This window comes from Phocoena sinus, chromosome 15 (genome assembly GCF_008692025.1).
Source record: "Phocoena sinus isolate mPhoSin1 chromosome 15, mPhoSin1.pri, whole genome shotgun sequence".
Lineage (NCBI taxonomy): Eukaryota > Metazoa > Chordata > Mammalia > Artiodactyla > Phocoenidae > Phocoena > Phocoena sinus.
The window spans coordinates 66,369,940-66,393,351 of NC_045777.1; the positions used below are offsets into that span (position 1 = coordinate 66,369,940).

General features: G+C 40.9%; 2 protein-coding genes across 3 annotated transcripts in view; one reads left to right on the plus strand and one right to left on the minus strand.

Annotated features, from left to right (window-relative positions):
• The window catches only part of LOC116740478 (cytochrome b-c1 complex subunit 2, mitochondrial), a 32,889-nt gene extending 25,233 nt beyond the window's left edge, over window positions 1–7,656 (plus strand). Inside the window, 7 exon segments of the mRNA XM_032606123.1 lie at window positions 1,009–1,089; window positions 3,700–3,745; window positions 3,748–3,775; window positions 6,057–6,210; window positions 7,389–7,406; window positions 7,408–7,438; window positions 7,441–7,656. Coding sequence (XP_032462014.1) covers window positions 1,009–1,089; window positions 3,700–3,745; window positions 3,748–3,775; window positions 6,057–6,210; window positions 7,389–7,406; window positions 7,408–7,438; window positions 7,441–7,472 — 390 coding nt within the window. The 3' untranslated portion in view covers window positions 7,473–7,656.
• Window positions 7,657–8,944: 1,288 nt separating this feature from the next.
• On the minus strand, window positions 8,945–22,823 carry PDZD9 (PDZ domain containing 9). Of its 2 annotated transcripts, XM_032606934.1 has the most exons (4): window positions 22,724–22,823; window positions 20,679–20,858; window positions 13,992–14,181; window positions 8,945–9,341 (listed from the first exon to the last, which is right to left on the minus strand). In XM_032606934.1, exons 1-4 carry the CDS (start codon window positions 22,752–22,754, stop codon window positions 8,945–8,947), a joined length of 798 nt encoding a protein of 265 aa, XP_032462825.1. In that variant the 5' UTR covers window positions 22,755–22,823. The 2 variants fall into 2 exon arrangements, with proteins under 2 accessions (XP_032462825.1, XP_032462826.1); XM_032606935.1 differs by lacking the exon at window positions 20,679–20,858 and having other exon boundaries at window positions 22,724–22,754.
• Window positions 22,824–23,412: the final 589 nt, after the last annotated feature.

Sequence of the window (23,412 nt, forward strand, 5' to 3'; positions counted from 1 at the left end):
AAGCCCAGGCACTGCAACGAAGAGCAGCCCCTGCTCTCCGCAACTAGAGGAAACCCGTGTGCAGCAATGAAGACCCATTGCAGCCATAAATAAATAAATAAATAAATTTAAAAGATAAATCCACCAAAAAAAAAAATTAATATAAATTCCTACTTCAGAATTTGGCCAGAAATTTGGAGGATGACTAGTTAGTCTCAGAATTGTAATTAAACTTCAGGTGATTGAAGTGCATATCTTTGTATGCTTCGTATGGGCCAAACAAATGGTTTTCAAACTTCATCTGGAACACTAGTTTAAAATTCGGAATCCCAGACTGCATCTTTAGTGATCTGAGTGAGTAGATCTGTTGTAGGAACCTGAAAGTACATTTTTAATAACAACTCAAGTGATCCTTATGTAAACGGTCCACATAAACACTGAAAAGCACTTTACTAGGGTGTCATGTCCACCTTAAGGAACTTAACACTCTACTCAGACTACAGACAGAAATACCCATTTTTCAGAGGCTAAACTTCTTGCTCCCTTGGACATCTGAATAATAGATACTAAGCAGAAATTTTTTTCCTAACCCTTTAATTTTAGTCTATAGGAGAAGTGAAAGCGAATTGGTGAAAAGGAAGTCACCACCAACAGCAGAGGGAAGAAAGCAGGTTTATCTAATGCCAAAGCCCATGATTTATACCACTCAGCTGTACTGAATCTACAGTAGTAATGTTCACAAGTTAATGTTTGCATTAACTTTTAATCATCAAAAGGTTAAAAATACCAAGGAAAGTGAGCCGTCATTTAGAAAGAGTTAAATGAGAAAAGCTAAAACATTACAGTTGTGAAAGAGGTAACCTGTATATAGAACACTTCAGTCCTTAATAGAACCATTTAAGTGAAATATTAATCCATGTCTTTGCTTATACTGTGAAGGTATACGTTTTTGTGTAGACAGCCTTAGGGAAATTGTGCCCTGTTTTACCTGGTAGAATGACATACAGTAAAGTTTCATTATATTTTCAGGTTTCCGCTTTTAATGCCAGTTACTCAGATTCTGGACTCTTTGGGATTTACACTATCTCACAGGCTGCAGCTGCTGGAGATGTAAGTTACAAACTCATCAATTCTCACAAGATTTTTTCCCCCATTAACATATTTTTAGTAAGAACATGGATGTTTGAATGCCATGATTTATCAGAGTTCTGTATAAGTGTAATATCATTAAAAGTGTTATCTGCTGTGGAGGAAAGTTAGAAATGAAAAACGCATATACTGATGCTTCCAGAAAAGAGGGAGGAAATGTTTCCTTGGTATTTTCGTTCTGTGTGGGCATGTGGCATTGAGTTGTCTCTGGGATATCTAAATGAAGAACTCAGTTGAGGTCAAGGCCAAGATGTATACTGGGAGTCATCATTATAAAGAGTGTGTTGAAGTCAGGGTTACATGTGAAAGGTTGGAGGAGAAGAAAACTGAAGGTCAAGCTAAGGAAAATGGCCAAAAAGAAACAGAAAGAAAAAGAAGAGAAACTGGCACGTTTGGAGGCCAGAAAAGAGAGAATGGTTAACACTGTTTCGATATACTCTGGATTAACATCCGTTTAGTTACCACAGAGAGGTCTGGTAGTTTTAGCAAACTAGGATAATATTGGTGATACTATCAGTTTTTATCAGAGCATTGGAAGTGAACTAAAATTTGTAATATTAAGGAATGAATGGGAAGAAAGAAATACAAAGTTGGTGCAGGCAGGTGGAGCTTAGACTTGTAAGGAGGTGGGTGGTAGTTTTAGGAGAGTTTCCACTGAGAGATTAAGTAGGAAGAGACATTCACACTGAAAGGAAAGAAAATTGGAGCGAATATAGGAGATAAATTATAGGTGGATGAAGTCTGAAAAAGCAACAGTAAGCAGGATCCAAAGTACAATCGGACATTTTAGCCTTGGACACAAAGGCTGATGGGAGAAGAGGATGTCGGGAAGATGAGGAAGTACATCCCTGGTAAGGTAGGAGGCTAAGTCATGTTTTGAGAATAAGAGAAGGGAGGAGGGCCTTCCCTGGTGGCGCAGTGATTGAGAATCTGCCTTCTAATGCAGGGAACACGGGTTCGAGCCCTGGTCTGGGAGGATCCCACATGCCGCGGAGCAACTAGGCCCGTGAGCCACAACTACTGAGCCTGTGCATCTGGAGCCTGTGCTCCGCAACAGGAGAGGCCGTGACAGTGAGAGGCCCACGCACCGCGATGAAGAGTGGCCTCCGCTTGCCACAACTAGAGAAAGCCCTCGCACGGAAACGAAGACCCAACACAGCAAAAATTAATTCATTAATTAATAAACTCCTACCCGCAACATCCAAAAAAAAAAAGTCTTAAAAAAAAAAAAAAGAGAGAAGGGAGGAGAGTTTAAAGAAGGTAATGAGGTTTGGGACAGATGAGTGGCTAGATGCACACAGAATGAACATAACAGCAGTACAGATGTCTCCTTGAGATAAGTGACCACAAGTTCATAGTACAGCCAGACGTCTAGCCTAATGCAGAAATGGAGGAGGCAGGCAGTAGGGTTGATCCCAGGCTGGAATCCTGCAAAGTAGGCAGGTCAGAAGTATGAGCAGATGGCAGGAAGTTGGAAACACTGGCAAGAGTGATTGAAGAGATGATTCATGGATTTAGGCTAAAGAAGTGAAGCCAGGGGGACCTGATAGATTGAAAGTGGACAAATCAAGGACCTAGAGATGTTGATAAAATGGAAGATAAGGATAGCGTGATTAAAGACTTAGGCGGAGGTCTTGGAATTGAGGATTTCAGAGGTAGGTCAGATCTAGGTTATGTGCAGGTCTGGGGTATGGCTATGGAAATGGTGTAGCTCACCTGGAGGGGAAATGAAGGTCCTAGAGTTTAGGTGATTAGAAAGAACAGTAAGTAGCAGACCCAGAATGGTGCCAGGGTTGGGAGGGAGAAAATCATGGGCCAGGTTTATTATTAATTTATTTATTCAACATATATTTACAAGTACCCACCCATATCACTAGAAACTTGATTCCTTCATGACTCTAGCACTCCAGGTATGGACAGGCTTTACAGATTTGGCTGTGTATGGATTACTACTTTTTTCTTAGTGAATAGTAAGAGATAGCAGTATTAATTATATACTTTGAGAGTCTTGGGGAAATTTTGAGGTGCTTATTCTTTGTAGGCAATTATAAATCCCTGAGATTTCTTTTCCTAAACCCTACTGCCATCCTCTGCCCTCTGCCACTTAACGTTTTTTAAGAAACTTGGCCACTTGGATATTGTACAAACAGCTGCTTTATGGAACCTTGGAAAAGTAAACAGCACATAGTGACTTAAGAATTCCAAATGGACACTATACTGTTTCTCTGGAACTAACCTTCCATCTTTGTTTTTGCCTCAGTAGAGGAGCATTTGAATGCTGCAGCAGACTTTGTTTTTTGTTTGTTTGTTTTGTTTGTTTTTTTTTGCGGTACGCAGGCCTCTCACTGTTGTGCCCCTCCCGCTGTGGAGCACAGGCTCCGGACGCGCAGGCTCAGCGGCCACGGCTCACGGGCCCAGCCACTCCGCGGCATGTGGATCTTCCCGGACCAGGGCACGAACCCGTGTCCCCTGCATCGGCAGGCAGAGTCTCAACCACTGCGCCACCAGAGAAGCCCCTGCGGCAGACTTCGGCACTGATCAAAGATGACCAGCTTTACTTGTCTATCCTAGGTTATCAAGGCTGCCTATAACCAAGTAAAAACAGTTGCTCAAGGAAACCTTCTAATACAGATGTCCAAGTTGCCAAGTAAGTTTCAATATTAATGTTTCAATTATTTGAAAGTTGTATTTTTTCTAGTTACAACACTATTGTAATAAATACACAAAAAGGATTGAAAGGCACAGAAAAGTATTTAAAACGAAAGGGAAATATACTCCTACCCCTAAAGATATAATTGTTAACATTTTGATTATTTTCTTGACCATTTTTTTTTTTTTTTTTTTGTACACGGGCCTCTCACTGTTGTGGCCCCCCCCAACCGCGGAGCACAGGCTCCGGATGCGCAGGCCCAGCGGCCATGGCCCACGGGCCCAGCCGCTCCGCGGCATGTGGGATCCTCCCGGACCGGGGCACGAACCCGCGTCCCCTGCATCGGCAGGCGGACTCCCAACCACTGCGCCACCAGGGAAGCCCCCTTGACCATTTTTAAACATAATTGTTGATATTGTATATATACTTGTTAATAAATAATACTTATTACTGTTTATTGTAGAAATTGAAAGTTACAAAGACAAAAATTATTTTTCATTCCCTACCAATGATTCTTCTCTTTTTTTAACATTATAATGCTGTTTGCATTTATTCCATTTATTTTTATTACTAAAAATTTGTCATAAACAGTTTTAATTGGTGTATCAAAATGTACTTATTGGACATTTTCAACAAGTTGGCAGTTTGAAATTATAAACTATAAAGGCTATCTTCGGGTTTTAAAACATTTTTGTATTTCATATTACTTTCTTGGTATAGATTCTCAACTGGGCCAGGAGTTATAAACATTATAATGAAAAGGCTGTGCATTAAAATATACGTTTGTGTTTATGTATTATTTTTATATTTTGGAGTCACAATGTTGAAAGGTTTTACCAGTTGATAAGCACGTTGTCAGTATATATGAGAGTGCCTGTTGTACCATAACCATTGGCAACTTTTTCCTCTTTACTGATTTGATAGACCAAAAAATATATCTGATTAAAAGATTGCAATATCTGTCTCCTATTTGGTGATTTTTAAATTCGCACATTGAAAGTGCTAACAACTCCTCTTAACTCAGTAGCTCTGGGAGTTTCTCTAAAAGAGACAGATTTTGGACAGAGTTGGAAATCAGCTTGCATTTTCATACAGGAGTTCAAAACATTTAAATTTGACCCCATCCATTTAGGACAATTCAGAATGTGTGAATCCTAAAACTCCGGAGGCCTCTATGATCATTTAGTATTGCCCACAAAGGAAATATGACAGGGTGAATTACAACCCAGGAGGGAACAGTCTTTTACCATTTCTGTTCTCATTAGTATTATTACTTTTGTTATACTGAACACACTAAGAAGTGCATCTCTCAAATAAGTACAACACAATTTATTAAATATTGTATACATGGAACCAAGGATCGATAGGATGCAGCTCTGCATGATTGCATCAGAAACAAACCTTATAATAAATTGAAACAATGGATAAGCTTCGGAGAAATCTGTTTCAAATCTAATTTATTTAAGAAAATGTATTTTCTTAATAAGTGTGGCACAGTTCTTATCAGGTATAGCAACATTTAGAAAATGGAATTTTAGTTGTTAATGTCAAGATATATTTATTTTCTGCCATTTTGATGGAGTTGATACTTTTTTTGTAAGGTTCTTAATCCTCCTATAGTGAAAAAGAGAAGGTGAGGTGTCATTGCTGAAGGGACAAACTAATAATCACTTGGTAAAGTTTATTGCAGGTAAAATCTTTTTTCAATTAAGTGGACAGTGTGGTAAAATTGCTACATTAAATTGTAATTATGTTTAAATGGAAGTCTTGCTACAGAGTGCCAAGGAGATTAGTTTGAGTTAAATAACTCAAGTGCCTTATTGAACATAATTTCTTTCTGGGATAAGTATGAATTGGATTTTGTTTTATTTCAAATTGATGTTTTTCTGCCCATATTTAAGCTACAGGGACTTATAAGACCTATACTGTTCTTCCCCACTTGCCCTACCCTCAGTGAGACAAATCGCAGCACACAAATGGGCTAGGGGTGGGGTTAAGGGAAGTTATATTATCAGCACACAGCATTCTGCTAAAGAGACAGTGAGAAGAGCCCACATAGGGATGTTCTTTAATAGAGATACCTAAAACCATCACCAAAAATGTATCTAAAATAGTTGGTGAATTGAAGAAATAGAATGGAGACCTTTAGCACTGTAAGATTTCAAAGCTGTTAGTTAGTTTGTATATTTACCCAAACATGTTTAAGGGTGTGGGAACATACTTTGCCTTGCTCTGTAAAACTGGCGTCTGCCTTAGTTACACACCTTTTATTGGACAGGAACAAGCTGAAAGCTGGGTACCTAATGTCAGTGGAGTCTTCTGAGGGTTTCCTGGATGAAGTTGGGTCCCAGGCTCTAGTTGCTGGTTCATATGTGCCGCCATCCACAGTCCTTCAGCAGATTGACTCGGTAGCTGATGCTGATGTCATAAATGTAAGCAAATGAAAATTTATTTAACATCAAATAACTTGTCCTTAATGATCCAGTTTCAGAAGGAATGCATAACCTTCCTTGGGCTGTTTATGCTGTTCTCGTGGTGTTTGGTGCCTATGTACCTGGTGTGGAGGGAGAAGGGCTCATCCCCATATCTGCAGATAGCTTCCTTGTCAACTCAGGGTGATGTATCTTCCTCATGCAACTAAATTACCATTAGGTTAAACCATTTTAAATTCTTAAAGGTCAAGAAGAGTCAAATATTGGCAGTTTCATACGATTCAACCTAATTGTCAAGTTTGGTATTTTCCTCCTCACTCCTAAGAAATAAACTCTATCCTGCCAATCTTTCGCAATCTACCATCTCAAGATTTTCTTTAGTCTTCTCAACATAAGACCTTCTCCTGCCCCTGCTCTATTTTTTTTTCACATATATTGTTTCCTATAAAATTGAGTTGTTTTGAGGGCAAGGACTATGTCTTATACCTCTTTGTATTCCCTGCTATGCCTAACAAGTACATGAACTACAGAATGAACACAAAATCAGTCCTTTCTGTATTAAAAATGCCCAACTTCCCTTCCATGGTCGAGGTCTTAACCATCTTCTCACCAAGGGTCTCCCCGTGGGGATAGAAAAAAAGAAGCAGGCTATTTTAAGATAGTAGCCCTGACTTGATTTCACTTGAACCATAAGTTCATCATTACATACTCTTCCAAATGGCTGTGCTCATCTTATATACCATACTATCATGTGAGTCCAACCCAGCTGCCTGCAACACTGTCTCTTTATTAAAAAGCTGACCTGAGATAATGTGGGGACTGCTCCTCGTGGTATTGCACGTAACCTAAACAACCAGCTTTGGACTCAAAGTAGCGGCATAAGGAATACTAGGATATAAAGTGTAACTTTTAAGTTAACAATCAGTTTATTTTTATTGACTCAGACTATTTGCCATTGCAATACCAAAGCAGGGAAGTACAGCTCTGCTCAAGGAGACTCTGCCCCTGTTTTGCAAACGTCAGAAGGGTTTTTCTTTTCCCTCTTTAACAGCTACGCTCATATTTAGAGCACCACACTTGCTCAGTCACACGTAGGATGAAATACTCAAACGAACAGAAGTTTATCTACTTGCTTATTTCTATTAACTTTCTGTCTTATTTTGTTTGTTTACTTAAAGGCTGCAAAGAAGTTTGTTTTCTGGCCGGAAGTCAATGGCAGCAAGTGGAAATTTGGGCATACACCTTTCGTTGATGAGTTGTAGTACTGAAACACATATTGCAGGAAAGGCTGAACATTTCTCAACTAAGAGCAGCAAGTATGTGAAAGTGAAAAGTCTCTAATGTAACATTTACCTTTTTTTCCAATGAGATGAAATATCATAAAGCATAAATGCAGGTAATTGTTCCCAACTGACCTAAAGTCAATAAAACTTCTGTTTAAATGTTTTTCTTGCATTTTTCCTAATCAGTTAATCAACACGTATTTGATACATGCTGAGTTTTTGTTTTAGATGTTTTAAAGGAGAACAGGAATATAATAATAAAGTACAGAAGCATGAGAAACTATTAAAAATTAAGGCTAAGTGGCTATCAGAGTAACTATTTCCAGATTATTATTGGTGGCTTTTTAAGATAAACACAGTTAAAAGTCTGTCTTCTTGGGTAAGAATAATTAAATGGTCTGGGTTTTACCCCCTTTTTTGCCGTTTTTGCGAAAGAGTTATTTGTGAAAAATATAAATTCCCTGCCAGTCATATCCTGTATTCACACTGCTTCATTTTATGTTTATCTTCACTGTGGCAGAATTTTATGGGGTTTTTTCTTGCCTTCTCCCTCATCTGTTCTATCCTGTCTCTTTCAAGTAATTAACTATCAACCCAACATTCAAAGTAACAGTAGGGGGACTTCCCTGGTGGTCCAGTGGTTAAGAATCCACCTTCCAGTGCAGGGGACACGGGTTGGATCCCTGGTCGGGGAACTAAGATCCCACATGCTGTGCGGCAACTAAGCCCGAGCGCTCAAGGGCCCATGTGCCACAACTAGAGAGCCCTTGTGCCACAACTGCTGAGCCTGCACGCCACAATGAAAGATCCCACATGCCACAACTAAGACCCGGTGCAGCCAAATAAATAAATATTTTTTAAAAAAGGTAAAAGTGGGGCTGAAAAGGGGGGAAAAAACTAGTGTGAACAACTAGGCAAAATCTCATTTTAAGTAGGGCACTTGAAGTTTACAAACGAGAACTAAAGTAAAATGTGATACTTGAAGAGTAAAATTCTCTACTGTGTTTACACATTCTGATATTGGGTTCCTCTGCTGCATTTTCTAAATGATGAGACATTCTTCTCAGAAAGGAGGGTCCTAAGGATCTGAATAATTGTGAGGCCTGTGAAACCCCAAGGAAATCTTTGGATATCACACTGAAGAAGGTCTCTAATGGCTTTACAACACACTCGTGAAAGAGAAATGTTAAGTCTGTACATATTCCTGTAAGTATAGCAAACGTATACATGGCAGTGCACAAAAAATGGGTGTTTTCAAGACAAATGAAATGTGGCCATTTCAAGACACATGTTTTCAAGACAAATCTGTGGTCACAGATTTGCAAACTGCTGCCCAACCAATTTTTTTTTTTTTTTTTTTTTTTTTTTTTTTTGAACTTAAGCAAGCTTTATTGGGAACGCTCCCGGCAAGGTTCATTGGTCCGAGAGAAAGGGGCCAGGGAAGTCGCCTCCTAACCAACTTTTGATACAGGTTCACTCTTGCCCTTTTCAGCATGGGCATAGTCTTCGAGCCAAAATGCATCTGAGGTAGAGGAGGCCGAGGAGGAGGAGGAGCTTTTGTCGTCTTGCTTCACCATTGTCCAGTATGGAGAAGGGGCACTCACTTCTTTCTTGTGGTCTCTGTGAATCATCACATCACAGTTACTGTCTTTTCCTACACTAAAAGTACAGTTCTTCTTTTTATATCCATGCCATTCTCTGGAGATAGACATCGGTCTCCTGGCAGGGTAATGCCCAGTGGACCGTGGGTATTTATAGTACTTAAGTCTTTTATCTAAAACTGCATCTTCATCGTCATCACTGCTTGTGAAAGAGTCATCTTTTGCCTCCTCAGTTTTCTTTGTGGTGCTGAAATGAGAAGAATAGTGAATGAAATGGATTCTTAATGTCTACACATTCATTATCACCTAAGAGATTCTTACAACCTGCTTTGGTTCGTAAAAGAAAGAATACAATTTAGCTTTAAACACTACCTTTCTGTGTTATTGAAAATTTTCTCTTTTTAAAATTACCTGTAGGGAAATTCCCTGGCAGTCCAGTGGTTAGGGCTTGAGCTTTCACTGCCGAGGACACAGGTTCAATCCCTGGTAGGGGAACTAAGATCCCACAAGCCACGAGATGTGGCCAAAAAAAAAATTACCTTTAAATTTTCCATTCCTAAATGGAAATCAAATTCTGCCCTAAATTATATCACATTACTTTAAAAAGCTTTGCACAGACTTAAGCCAGACTATTGACCAGAATATTAGCAGGCCTTAACGGTGGGTTAATTTCACTTCACACAGAATGACAGGTCAATGTGGCCATCTCCTCCACAGAACTCAGTTTTCATGGGTCACGTGGGGTCAGCAATAACAGAATATTACTGATTTCCAAGGGGGCATCCAGAAATAATGGCCCTCAAAGATCTTCAACATGCTAATCTGAGTCTTTTTCTTTCCTCCCCTGAGCATCATTCTTTGCTTCTCATTTGGGTTTACATATGTGGATCTGTAGAATACCCTTCTATCCAGATGTCTCATCATTCACTATTCCACCTCGCTGTTGCCATCCAAAAACTTATAAAGACTTTTTTTTTGTAATTTGCCAACAGCAGGTTTCTTGAACTTTTCTAATGGCAGCACGTGTGCCTGCTATTATTTTTCTGAGCAAATGCTGTCTGTTACCTGCTACCTCTCATTCTGGTGTTGGATTTGCCAGCAGATCCAAAACCAGACCTTTGTAATTATGAACCTCGGTTACTTTCTCTGTTACTTTCTGTGCTGCTAATAGGAAATAGATTTCTTCCCTACACCAGTCCCTCCAAGCTATCAGACTTACTGGTGTTTTCACTAACATCCTTGGAGGCCTGCCTGTTTTATTTGCTCCTAAGCTTTTGAAGCTTTTCCTAAAGTTTATCTCTTCTGGAAGTGACAGTTGGTATGGAGTCAATTTTACAAAGGGCCCACTAGTTTTAATTGTACTATTTTCTTTTAATCCTTGATTTAGTGCTGTGCAAGGAGATTCAGATCTCAGGACTAGAACAGTTTGCCTTCAGAGTGCAAAGGACATCCTTTGTAACTGTGTTAGATAACCATCAAGGACAGGCGGCAGAGCCCGGTTCTTATTGAACTGCATTAGATAGTGACGCCACAAGCCAGCAGAGGTCAGGGTTAGCTGGAAGCAGTTTCTATACGACTAGGCCTGCCCAGAGCATCATATGGAGTATTCTCTCTGTTGTGCACACAGTGCTGTTTGCTCCTGAAGGAAGTCATACCAAATAAGCCTTTTCCTTCCACTTCTGCCCCTTCCCCGCCCTCTTCCACAGAAGATGCTAAAATGCCTTAGCTATAAGCACTTTGCTTAATTAAGAAAGGGATTCAGAACATGATTGATATTGTTCCTAAGTTTGTGGATTTTAGCCTCATACTTAAGTTGTGCTGTTCTGTGTTTGCTTTTGAATGGTCAATCTGCCATCCTTAGATTTTTAGTATTCTGAATCTCAAACTCTGCTTAGAATGTAGCTGTTCTATAAGCAAATGGTTAAGAGCTCAGGTTCGGGAGCTGAACTCCCCAATACAAGGTCTACCAGCTACGTGTGGCTGCTAAATTTAAACTGGTTAAACTTGAATAAAATTTAAAATTCCTCAGTTACAAATCTTCACATTTCAGGGGTTAGTAGCCACCTGTGGCTAGTGGCTACCACATGGGATAACGCAGATACAGAACATTTCCACTATCACAGAAAGTTCTTATTGGACATTGCTGCTCTGGAGACAGTCATATACCACTTAGCCCTGTGGCCTCTGGCAAGTTTATACACTCTATTGCCTTCAGTTTTCTTATCTATAAAATGAGGATAAATAAAAAGAATTGGCATGAGGATTAAATGGTATAATGCTTGTAAAGCAGTGCCCACCACATAGTAAGCAGTTATCACTATTATCATTAATGATTTTTAATCAAATCAGGATTGGCTTAGTTATTGCGAATTTTTTCCCCAATCTGTACCTCATCTGAAGGGGACAACTGCCCAGCTCTAGTCCACTGTCACCGTGTGGGAATGCAAGCCCATCTTCTAGTTTTTTCAGGAGAAACCAGAGATAAAGACTCTTTGCACGAAATCTTAGATTTGTAAATTTACCGATTCAAATATTTTTTCATTAAAAACTTTTTTGAGGGCTTCCCTGGTGGCGCAGTGGTTGAGAGTCCACCTGCCAATGCAGAGGACACGGGTTCATGCCCCGGTCCGGGAAGATCCCACATGCCACGGAGCGGCTGGGCCCGTGAGCCATGGCCGCTGAGCCTGCGCGTCCGGGGCCTGTGCTCCACAACGGGAGAGGCCACGGCAGTAAGAGGCCCGCGTACCACAAAAAAAAAAAAAAATTTTTTTGAAATACACAGAAAAATGCAAAAAAGTTGAATGAAAAAAATTATAAATACCTTGGTAGCTACTGCCCAGGTCAAGAAATAGCGTATTACTGCCCCCTGGAAAAGCACCCCCTATGTATCCTCCTTTCTCTCTACAGTGTTTAAAACACTGAGGAAGACAAGCAAAGCACATCTGCTGGCCATATCAGTTCCTAGGGCCACAAGTTGGACTCTAAAGTAATGTCTATGGAATATGGGCCATTTTTTAGTCTTAGTAAAGTCCCTAGCCATATTTCTTTGAGCCCATCCCAATAAGCAAAGGTGCACAGCTGTAGCAACTAGTGGTCAGTAATCTGGTCAGAATTAATAAGGACCACTCTTGCATCAGAGCACTGAATTTGTCACTTAAAGAAAAGGAGAGATGGAGAAATCAAGCACAACCCATAAATTTCTGACTTGTTTGACTATGGGAGTGTTCTTCCACTAGGACAGTGGCAAGCTGGCTTTTGATTTTAGGCATAATGAGTTTGAGGGGTTTATGATACATACAAATGCAGATATCAAGTGGATATTTATACAAGTTTGGAGACAATACAATTTGAAAATTATTAATTTATGGATACTAATAGAAACCACAGAAATCAAGTTTTTTTTAAACATCTTTATTGGAGTATAATTGCTTTACAATGTTGTGTTAGTTTCTGCTTTATAACAAAGTGAATCAGCTATACATATACATATATCCCCAGATCTCCTCCCTCTTGCATCTCCCTCCCACCCTCCCTATCCCACCCCTCTAGGTGGTCACAAAGCACCGAGATGATCTCCCTATGCCATGCGGCTGCTTCCCACTAGCTATCTGTTTTACATTTGGTAGTGTATATATGTCCATGCCACTCTCTCACTTCATTCCAGCTTACCCTTCCCCCTCCCCGTGTCCTCAAGTCCATTCTCTACATCTGCATCTTTATTCCTGTCCTGCCCCTAGGTTCTTCAGAACCAATTTTTTTTTAGATTCCATATATATGTGTTAGCATACGGTATTTGTTTTTCTCTTTCTGACTTATTCACTCTGTATGACAGTCTCTAGGTCCAGCCACCTCACTACAAATAACTCAATTTCGTTTCTTTTTATGGCTGAGTAATATTCCATTGTATACATGTGCCACATCTTCTCTATCCATTCATCTGTCGATGGACACTTAGGTTGCTGCAGTGAACATTGTGGTACATGTCTCGTTTTGAATTATGGTTTTTCAGGGTATATGCCCAGTAGTGGGATTGCTGGGTCATATGGTAGTTCTATTTTTAGAGAAATCAAGGAGTTTGCTTAGGAGATTGAGAGAAGAAAGCCAAAGATTAAACCTTGAGGAACTCCAAGGTTGGGTAAAAGGAGATCAAGAGGAAGTGACTAGAGGAAATAGGAACATCATGGGAGTATGGTATCCCAGAAGTCTGGGGAAAATGATGTTTCAACCAGAGTTGAGTGTACAGTGTCTAATGCTGTTCAGAAGCCAAGCAAAATAAAGACTGAGAAGAGCCCACTGAAATCAGCAGCATGAAGGTTGTAGGTGACCCTGGGAAAAAGGACTCAGCCAAGGCCTGCACTGAGGGGGGAAATGGTGTCTCCTGAGGAAATGGCAAAGTCTAATACAGCTCTTTCAATGGGTTTGGAGTCAAGGGACAGGGCAGTGGCTGGAAGGGAAAGGAGAGGAGAGTGGAATTAGGTGGGGTTTGCTAAGATGGTAGAGGTTTTAAAAGGGCTTAAATGTTATTGGGAAGGATCCAGAGAGAGAAGTTGAATATGCTGGAGACAAATGAGGAAATGGGATTCACAGCACATGTTTAAGGGCTAACTTTGGAAAAGGCAGAGTCACGTATGTAGGTTTGGAGGTGGAGTTGCCATTGGATAGTTTGGTCTTTTTTTAAACTCCATGTCCAAGGCTCTTGCCTTTATCATTCTGCCTCATATTAGGTCCTACAGATTGTACTTTGCAAAAGGACTTAGAAACCCACTAAATTGTGGCAGTGTCATCAATCCCTCCTACATGGTCCAACTGATAGTTCTCACATTAAACTAAGACTCTACTTCATAGACCCTGGGGAATTCTGTAGTATAACAAAGATTTCCTAAACTTAACTACTTACCGTGTAATTGGGAATTTGGTCTCAGGGATTAAATCATATATTTCTTGCCATTCTTGGGGTATGTCAATAAAATTTCGGTAAACCTTGATTTGTAGCACTGTTCCTACGGTGATATGTTGCAAAAGCTTTAAAAATTCTCGAAGAGTATATCCTAACACATTGGCATTGCCAACAGTAATCAAAACATCACCTGGAAAGGGAAAAAAAAATCAGTAAAATTAAGATAATGGTTTAAAAGGACATACCATTTCTGGCTTTATTGTGCGATGTTTTTCTTTTTTTTTTTTTTGGGGGTGAGGTATTTCATTTTATGGGTTCGTATTGTTGGTTCATTTTGAACCAAAGCCAGGCTTCAGCCTTTATTTAATAAAAATGACCCTCTTAGTGACATAAGTATCCTCTGAATAATGAAGAATACATGCAAGATGTTTTTTAATAGTGTGGTGGTAGATACTGTAGCACATTTTTACATTTCTAAAGTCCTTGGTGTGACAGAGGCTAAAAACCATTTATAATCTGAATCATCCTTTAAGATTCTAAAAATGTGTTTCAAGTAAAATAAACTGGCTGTTACTATTAAAGAAAAAACCACTTAACACTAAGTGAATAAATGACCTTTCTATTATACCTGCCTGGCCATTTCCAATGCCCTCCACGGTAAGCAGGTCATATTAAACATCAAGCCTTTCAGTTTAATGTTTGCCCTTACATAGTATTCGTTGAGCAAGTAATTCTACATGAAACACTGGACAATTAGCATGCTTTAATTAAGTTTAAGCTATGTATACAGAGAGTATGTCAGCTCAAAGGGATTTGACAGCTAGGTCCCCTACCATAGCACAGTGCTGAACAGACAGGGGAGGGTGATGGCCAACCATGGAGCTCCTGAGCCCCCAGCAGATAGGAAGAGAACCACATCTTGACAGCAAGCTCCTGGATCTCCAAACTGGATGTTTAAAAGACCAGTTATTCACTTGTACGCAGCAGCTAGGGCATGAACATGTAAACTAGGTCCAGTTATTTGTCAGTCTCCCTGGGTCACTGAACCTGGAGCAGGAGATGCAGAGATGTGACAGGAGCACCCAGTTTCCATGGCCCTTTGTTCTCTCACCATTTTCCAAACCTGGTTCTCCAGGCTTTCTGGCAATTCTGTCAGACTCAGTGTTCTAAATCCAATGCCTTAACAGAACTTTTCTATTACTTGCATTGAAGACCTCTGACTACTACAAGGGCATTCAGCAAGAGAGGAAGGAACAGGGAAATTGCTTTTTAAGGACAGACAGACTCACATTGGGTAAAATCTTAGTCATCAGCTCTTGCCAACATCCTGCCAAATGGTCATGGATACCTTATAGCTAACATCGGATAAAGTGACCCCAATGAGTCCCAAAGGATATGTTCACCTCTCTGTGCATGGGAAGCTAGAGACCCCTCAATCAACCTCAAAGACAGCTGAAGCCTAACCTCAGAGGAGAAAAGTCAAGATGAAGTACATTCTCTGATACTACTCCCCACTGTGCTATAATTGGGAATTATGCTGATCCCAAAGGAAGCCTCCAAGGAATGCCAAGGACAAATTTCCATAGTGCTAGATCCTATCAGAAACGAAAGTTCACAGTATTAAAGAATACTTAGAAGGGTGAAGAAAACCTTCTACTTTGGTCTTTAAAAATAGCTGGGGCTAACTTCAGAATGCAACAGGGCTTCTGCCGGCAACCTGCAGATTGTGTGATCTAAAACTGTTCACCCTATGGAGGTTAATTAAAATGGTGGGGGGAGGAAGAAAACCTCACTGGATGAGCTTACTTGCCTAATCTTAAAAGGAGTGTTTATGGGGGCCTTCCCTGGTGGTCCAGGGGTAAAGAATCTGCCTTACGATGGATGCGGGGGACGTGGGTTTGAGCCCTGGTCGGGGAACTAAGATCCCACATGTCGCAGGCAAATATAAATAATAAATCTTAAAAAAAAAAAAAAGAAAAAAAAAAAAGGAGTGTTTATGGCTTGTCATTCTGCTTATGTTGTTAAAGGGTGACTTTTATCATGAGGGCAGAAAATAAACAGCTTAATTCCCTGACCGTCCTGGCTGTAAACCAGACATATCTTTGTGTGAATGTGAGTACTCTGGCAATAGACATTAATGTTGCCTTTCATAAAGAAACACCAATTTAGTATTTATGAATATCAACATTATACATTTTCTTTCTGATTTAATGGGCTATAGGAGCTACATTATATAAACTGTCTTGATTACCTATATTTAATCAACTTTGCAGCAGCCAAGCCACTACCATCTCTACAAACTAGGCTGTAAATTCCATAAGCTCTGTGTGGTTAGAGACCATGTATGTCTGGCTCATCATTATACCACAGCGCCTAGCAGGATGCCTACACAGAGCAGGCATTCAGGAAAGGCTTATTGAATGAATGTGGCCTAGTAAGGGTGGTGACCAGTGCATGACTTGTATTTACCTTCAAAGCTATATTAATTTCTCCGAGAAAAGGGAGAAAAAGCTATATTAATTTCTTAAGACTCTGGATATCAGAGTTTGCTAAAGCTATACTAGCCAAAAGGATTTTAAAGTTTAGCCAGAATAAACTAATTAGGAAATCAAGATGAAGCCCTATTATTAAACACCAAAAAGAGAGAAATTCAAAGCACATGAATGAGAAATAATGGGGCTGGGAGGTAATGGGGTCAAAAAAACATCAGGTTCATCACCTCTCAGAATCTCATAATCATTGTCAAAAGGACTGAGTTACAGAGTCTTTGAAACCTAGACCTTGAAGAGAAGTGGCTGACTTGTCATGAAGAGATTTGGGGCCCTGGACTTATTCTCTATTGAAATCTCTTTTCTAGTCAAAGGTATGGACTTTCTAAGCAGATATGGTTTCAAGTCTCAGCTCTGACCACCCACTTAGCTCTGTATTGAACAAATTACTTCATCTCTCTAAGGCTCTATGTTTTGTTATCTACCTTCCAGGAGTGTTGCAAAGATTAAATGAGATAATAGATGTGGAAACACCTTGCAAAATGCCTAGGACAAATACTTACTTGCTATTCACTTATCAAACACAGACATAATTAATGTGCCAGTGCTGTAGGTAAGTTGTGGATTTAAAAGGTGATTTCAAGACTGCCTCTGACCTCCAGGAGCCCACTAACTGTAGCCCCACCAGGAGATCCTGTTTCATGTGCATGAAAGCATACTCCTGTCCCACTCTAGTGAGTGTGCACTCTGGTTATCAACCAGCATCTGTCCCCTGACCCCAGAGAAGCTAAGGAGAACAAGCAGAAAAGGCCCATGGGACCTGGCCTAGAGCTCTTTTGGTCTGGAGCGTCCAGAACTCTCTTTCTGTCAGTTTGTTCCCCAGCACCATTTTCTATGTGGAGAAAGTGCTTTGGATTTTAAGATGAGGTAAACTTTTGTAATAGCATCATTGATCTACTTAATTCTTTAATCCACTGCTTCTAACCCTAGCTGCAATTAGAATCACCTGAGGAGCTTTTAAACCATGAACTGCCCTATCCCCAAAGCCAAACCAATTGAATCAGAACCTCTGGGGACATGGGGCCAAGGCATTTTTGCTTTAAAAAGGTCTCCAGGCGATTCTAATAGGTAACCAGAGTTGCAAACCAGTGGTTTAATCCACTGGGGGCTCCTGTACCACAATCATTTGTGGTTAAAAACAACAACGAAAAAGATACCAATCTAAAGAATCTCTAAGTAAGAACAGCCTAAGAGAAATGACTGCCAGTATTTCCATAGCACTGTAGTCCTCAAAGCACTTTCATAAAGATTATCTCATCAAATCCTAGCAACTTCTGACAAAGGTGGTATTATCCCAATTTAGAGATGAGGTGACTAAGGCCAGAAAAGTTAATGGATTTTGTCCAAGGTCACAGAACTAGAAAGTGGCAGAGCCTGGGCCTGAATTCAGGCCAGCTCCCACTGAATGGTCTTTCCTTCCCACCACCTTACCATCCCATTGTGCATCCCTGACTCCTGAGCACAGCACCAGGCCCAGAGTAGGCACTGGGAAAATGTCTTGAATTGGATGGAAAATTCATTCACCCAAAGCCAAGAGAAGCAGGGCAGTACTGACAAAGAGTGTAACAGAGAGGGTTCAAATCCCCACTCCTTGGTGTGACAAGGTACAAGTTACTAAATATCTGATTCCTTCTCTGTAAGGTGGTTTAATGTAGAATCTAATCAAGGAATTTGGTAAGGTCGCAGGATACAAAATTAATGCACAGAAATCTCTGGCATTCCTATACACCAACAACGAAAAATCAGAAAGAGAAATTAAGGAAACACTCCCATTTACCACTGCAACAAAAAGAATAAAATACCTAAGAATAAACCTACCTAAGGAGGCAAAAGACCTGTACTCAGAAAACTATAAGACAATCATGAAACAAATCAAAGATGACATAGACAGATGGAGAAATATACCATGTTCTTGGATTGGACGAATCAATATTGTGAAAATGACTATACTACCCAAAGCAATCTACAGATTCCATGCAATCCCTATCAAACTATCAATGGCATTCTTCACAGAATTAGGACAAAAAATTCATATGGAATTTTACAATTCGTGTGGAAACACAAACGACCCCAAACAGCCAAAGCAATCTTGAAAAAGAAAAACAGAGTTGGAGGAATCGGGCTCCCTGACTTCAAACTATACGACAAAGCTACAGTAATCAAGACAGTATGGTACTGGCACAAAAACAGAAATCTAGATCAATGGTACAAGATAGAATGCCCAGAGATAAACCCATGCACATATGGGCACCTAATTTATGACAAAGGAGGCAAGAATATACAATGGAGAAAAGCCTCTTCAATAAGTGGTGCTGGGAAAACCGGACAGCTACATGTAAAAGAATAAAATTAGAACACTACCTAACACCATACATAAAAATAAACTCCAAATGGATTAAAGACTTAAATGTAAGACCAGACACGATAAAACTCTTAGAGGAAAACATAGGAAAAACACTCTCTGACATAAACCACAGCAAGATCTTTTTTGACCCACCTCCTAGAGTAATGGAAATAAAAACAAAAATAAACAAATGGGACTTAATTAAACTTAAAAGCTTTTGCACAGCAAAGGAAACCATAAGCAAGGCAAAAAGACAACCCTCAGAATGGGAGAAAATATTTGCAACTGAAACAACCGACAAAGGATTAATCTCCAAAATATACAAACAGCTCATGGAGCTCAATAGCAAAAAAACAAACAATCCAGTTAAAAAATGGTCAGAAGACCTAAATAGACATTTCACCAAGGAAGACATACAGATGGCCAAGAGGCACATGAAAAGATGGTCAACATCACTAATTATTAGAGAAATGCAAATCAAAACTATGATGAGGTATCACCTCATGCCGGTCAGAATGGCCATTATCAAAAAATCTAGAAACAATAAATGCTGGAAAGGGTGTGGTGAAAGGGGAACCCTCTTGCACTGTTGGTGGGAATGTAAATTGATACAACCACTATGGAGAACAGTATGGAGATTCCTTAGAAAACTAAAAAGAGAACTAATTACCATATGACCCAGCAATCCCAGTACGGGGCATATACCCTGAGAAAACCATAATTCAAAAAGAGACATATACCACAATGTTCATTGCAGCACTGTTTACAATAGCCAGGACATGGAACAGCCTAAATGTCCATCGACAGATGAATGCATAAGGAAGATGTGGCACATATATGCGGTGGAGTATCACTCAGCCATAAAAAGAAACAAAACTGAGTTATTTGCGGTGAGGTGGATGGACCTAGAGTCTGTCATACAGAGTGAAGTAAATCAGAAAGAGAAAAACAAATACCACATGCTAATGCGTATATATGAAATCTAAAAAAAAAAAAAAAAATGGTACTCATGAACCTAGTTGCAGGGCAGGAATAAAGAGATAGACATAGAAAATGGACTTGAGGACATGGGGTGGGAGGGCGAAGCTGGGGTGAAGTGAGAGTAGCATTGACATATAGGCACTACTGAATGTAAAATAGTTGGCTGGTGGGAAGCAGCAGCATAGCACAGGGAGACCGGCTCAGTGCTTTGCAATGACCTAGAGGGGTGGGAAATGGAGGATGGGAGGGAGACTCAAGAGGGAGTGGATATGGGGATATATGTATGCATATGGCTGATTCAACAGAAACTAACACAGTACTGTGAAGCAATTATACTCTAATAAAGGTCTATTAAAAAAAATTTTTTTTAATGTAGAATCTACCTCAGGGATTGCCAGAAAGGTGAAATAAGATCATGCTTCTAAATGTTAATGATGATTAATACTGCCTACAAGAGAAGAAAGCTTTATCCACAGAGAGCCATAAACGCTGGAGTGACGCTGTGCCTGTATATGAATCCCACCTGCTAGATGGGGGTGAACCTCGACAAGGAACTCGGTCTCACTGAGCCTCAGTTTCCTCACCTGTAAAAGGGCGATGATAATAGCTCCTACCTAGAGGGTTATTGTAAGAATTCAATGAATAAAAATGCCCAACGGCGAAGGTTATACAAGTAATACCAACTGGCCTGCCCATTGAAAGCTCTCAAACAATGTCATCATCATTGTTACAGTGAAACCTGAGTCTCCCTGAAGGCAGATGGGAGAGAGAAAGCGGTGGAGTGTTTGGGAGGCATGGGGAAAGCACAGTCACCTGGCTGGAGTTTTCCATCCCTGGCTGCAGACCCCTTCTTAATGAGGTGGGTGATCTGAAGGTAGGGCCCATGCTGGATGATGATCAGGCCTAATCCCAGGCTGCCCACAGTGAGTCTGGTCTGCTGAGTTTTGCTCAAGTTGTGTACAGATGGCTTGACCTTGAGGCCGATTTGTCTTTCTAAAAAAGGAGAGATTTGTTTTAGTCCTTCACCTAGACATCAGCATGACAGTAGAAAGCCAGACCCTTGGGGCAGTTACTCAACCTCTCTCTTCCTTAGTTTCCTCATCAGTAAAGTGATGATAATAAAAATGCCCACTCAGAGGGTTGTTATGAAAATTAAAGGAGAAGGTTAAAGGGCTTTTGCACAGTGCCTAGCACACTGAATATTTAATTAATGTTAGTTATTATTATCCATTCACTTAACAAATAGTTATTGATACGGGCAGTGTGCTAGGAAACGTTAAGTGTTTCTTGCCCTCATGGATCTTCTAGCCTAGTGGCTGAGACAAATATCAATGAATCATGTAAACATATTTAGAACAACAAACTGTGACACATGCTATGAAGGAAAAGTTCAGAGAGCTCTGAGGGTGACCAACAGGCTAACGTCTCCCGTGAGGAAGGCGGGTCAAGGCTTCACAGAGGAGGTAAAATCTGAATTGAGGTCGAAAAGACCAACAGGAAAGCTTTAAGCAAAGTAGGATGGGAGAGAGCAAATTAGATCAAGATTCTGAGACAGGAAAGAACATAAAGGAGACCAGTAGGGGGCAGGCAGGAGGGGCAAAGGCAGAGCAGACAGGCTGCTTGGCAGGTTTACCTCACTGGAAAAGCTTAGAAGCAATTTCAGCAGGACAAGCTAAGGTCTGCCTTCAAAGAAACACACAAACAAAAACCTCTGGCTCTTACATGGATTGTGGAGTCCAGAGTGGAAGTGAGAAATGAAAGAGTTACTGCATTCACCCAGAGCGTGTCACCCAAGCAATGTCAGTGGAAATGGACAGTAGAACAAAAGCATTTGGGAGGAAAATCCAGGAAAAATGGGTAGGGAGGTGTTGAAGTATGTTTTCTACAAAACTAAATCTCACAAGAAAAGTTTCGAAGATGGAGGAGTGATTTAAAACAACAAGTTATTTTCCCCCAAGAGGAAGCTTCTGAGGAGACTCATTTTCAGTCTACAGGAAGCTTCTGGGGAAACTTGTTTTCAGCACACTCTTCCAGCATTTCACACACACAACACTTTCCCTTAAGGAGAAGTGACAAACTGCTACCTTGCCAAATCCATGTGACTGTGGTGTTTGGGGGGCCCAGGAGTCCTCCCCACTCCTGGGGGAGGGGCTTCCCATGCTCCCACATCTCCAGCTGCAGGGAGCTGGGAGGTTTCATGGCCCTTTCGACTCCAAGCAAGTGTCCTTGCCTATCTCCAACCTCACCCTCCCCCAAACCACAGATGCTCTCTGTCTGGAAAATAAAGTAACCTAGTATAAAGAAGTTACCATCTTCAAGACTTTCCAGGATTACAGGTCATCCCCTCCTTGAGCCTCTGGCTCCTGAGCAAACAGAGAACTGGCATCATAGACAGGGTCTGAGTTCCAACCTCAGCTTGCAAATTAAAGTGCTCATGATATAATCTACTATGAAGCCCAGTCTCAAAAGACAGCAGTGTTAAGTGAAAGAAGCCAGATTCAGAAGACTCCATACTATATGATTCCATTTTTGTGACATTCTCCATGGAAAGGGCAAAACTGTAGAAAACAATCAGGAGTGTCAGGAACTGGGGTGGCGAAAGGCACTGGCAGCAAAGGGGCTTCGTCACAAGGTAATTTTGGGGGTGGTGAGACCTCCACACCTTGATTGTGGTGGTGGTTAAACGTGGGTATATGATTATCAAAACTCACAAAGCTGTACACTAAAAGGGGGGGGGCTCTTCCTGTATGTAAATTATAGTTTGGTAAACAAATGATGGTGAGAGGCCCAAGAGTGTCTTTCCCATTTTACAGAGGAGGAAAAGTGAAGTCTTGGTCCCTAGGACATCACCCAGTTACCCTTAACGCTTTTGTGGACGGCCTTCTTCATGGCCCCGGGACGGCAGGCCGATCAGGAGGGTCTCCCGGAACCGAAGCTGGAGTCAGTCCAACTCCCAACTGTTTGGAACCCTCCGGGAGCCGGCGCACTGCGGGCCGACCGCGGGCGGCGAGGAGATCTCGGGCTGGCCCCCAGGGGACGCTGCGACAACGCTGCCCAGACGTTGCGCTGCAGTGCGGTCACCACAGGGTCCCCAGTGGACCCTGGAAAACGCAGTATGTGAAAATTTTGGTGCAGAAAAACAAAACTTTTACGGACTAGCACAGTGCCTGGCTCAGTGGGTTCCTCACCCATTCTTGGGAAACGGAAATGGAGACGGTGGAGGAAGCCCAGAGGAGGGTGTCTCAAAGATGTGAATGGTCTACGGAGGAAGATCATAGCTAGTTCATACAAGAGCACAGATGCCCTGCTGCGCTCCCGATAATGGTGTTTTCAAATACTGTTATATCAACCGCGCCAACTGCTTTGGAACTGCGCTTTTTTCACGGATGTTTTGAATAAGAAAAGGCCAAGGGTGACCTGAAAAAAATGAGTCACGATTAGGAGAGGAATTAATTCTTCCTTCTTTTTTTTTCCAAAATAATTCTTCCTCCCCCAGACACGTTTACTCATACAGCAAATATTTACTGGAAGCCCGCTCTGTGGTTTT

What these genes read in the sequence shown, in the direction of transcription:
- PDZD9 (XM_032606934.1), bottom strand. Translation starts at nt 22,754, where the DNA reads ATGAAGAAGGCCGTCCACAAAAGCGTTAAGG. An exon ending in GGATGGAAAACTCCAGCCAG is followed by an intron (nt 14,182 to 20,678) that starts GTGACTGTGCTT and finishes TTCCCTTTCCAG; the next exon opens with GTGATGTTTTGATTACTGTT. An exon ending in ACCAAATTCCCAATTACACG is followed by an intron (nt 9,342 to 13,991) that starts GTAAGTAGTTAA and finishes TTCTCATTTCAG; the next exon opens with CACCACAAAGAAAACTGAGG.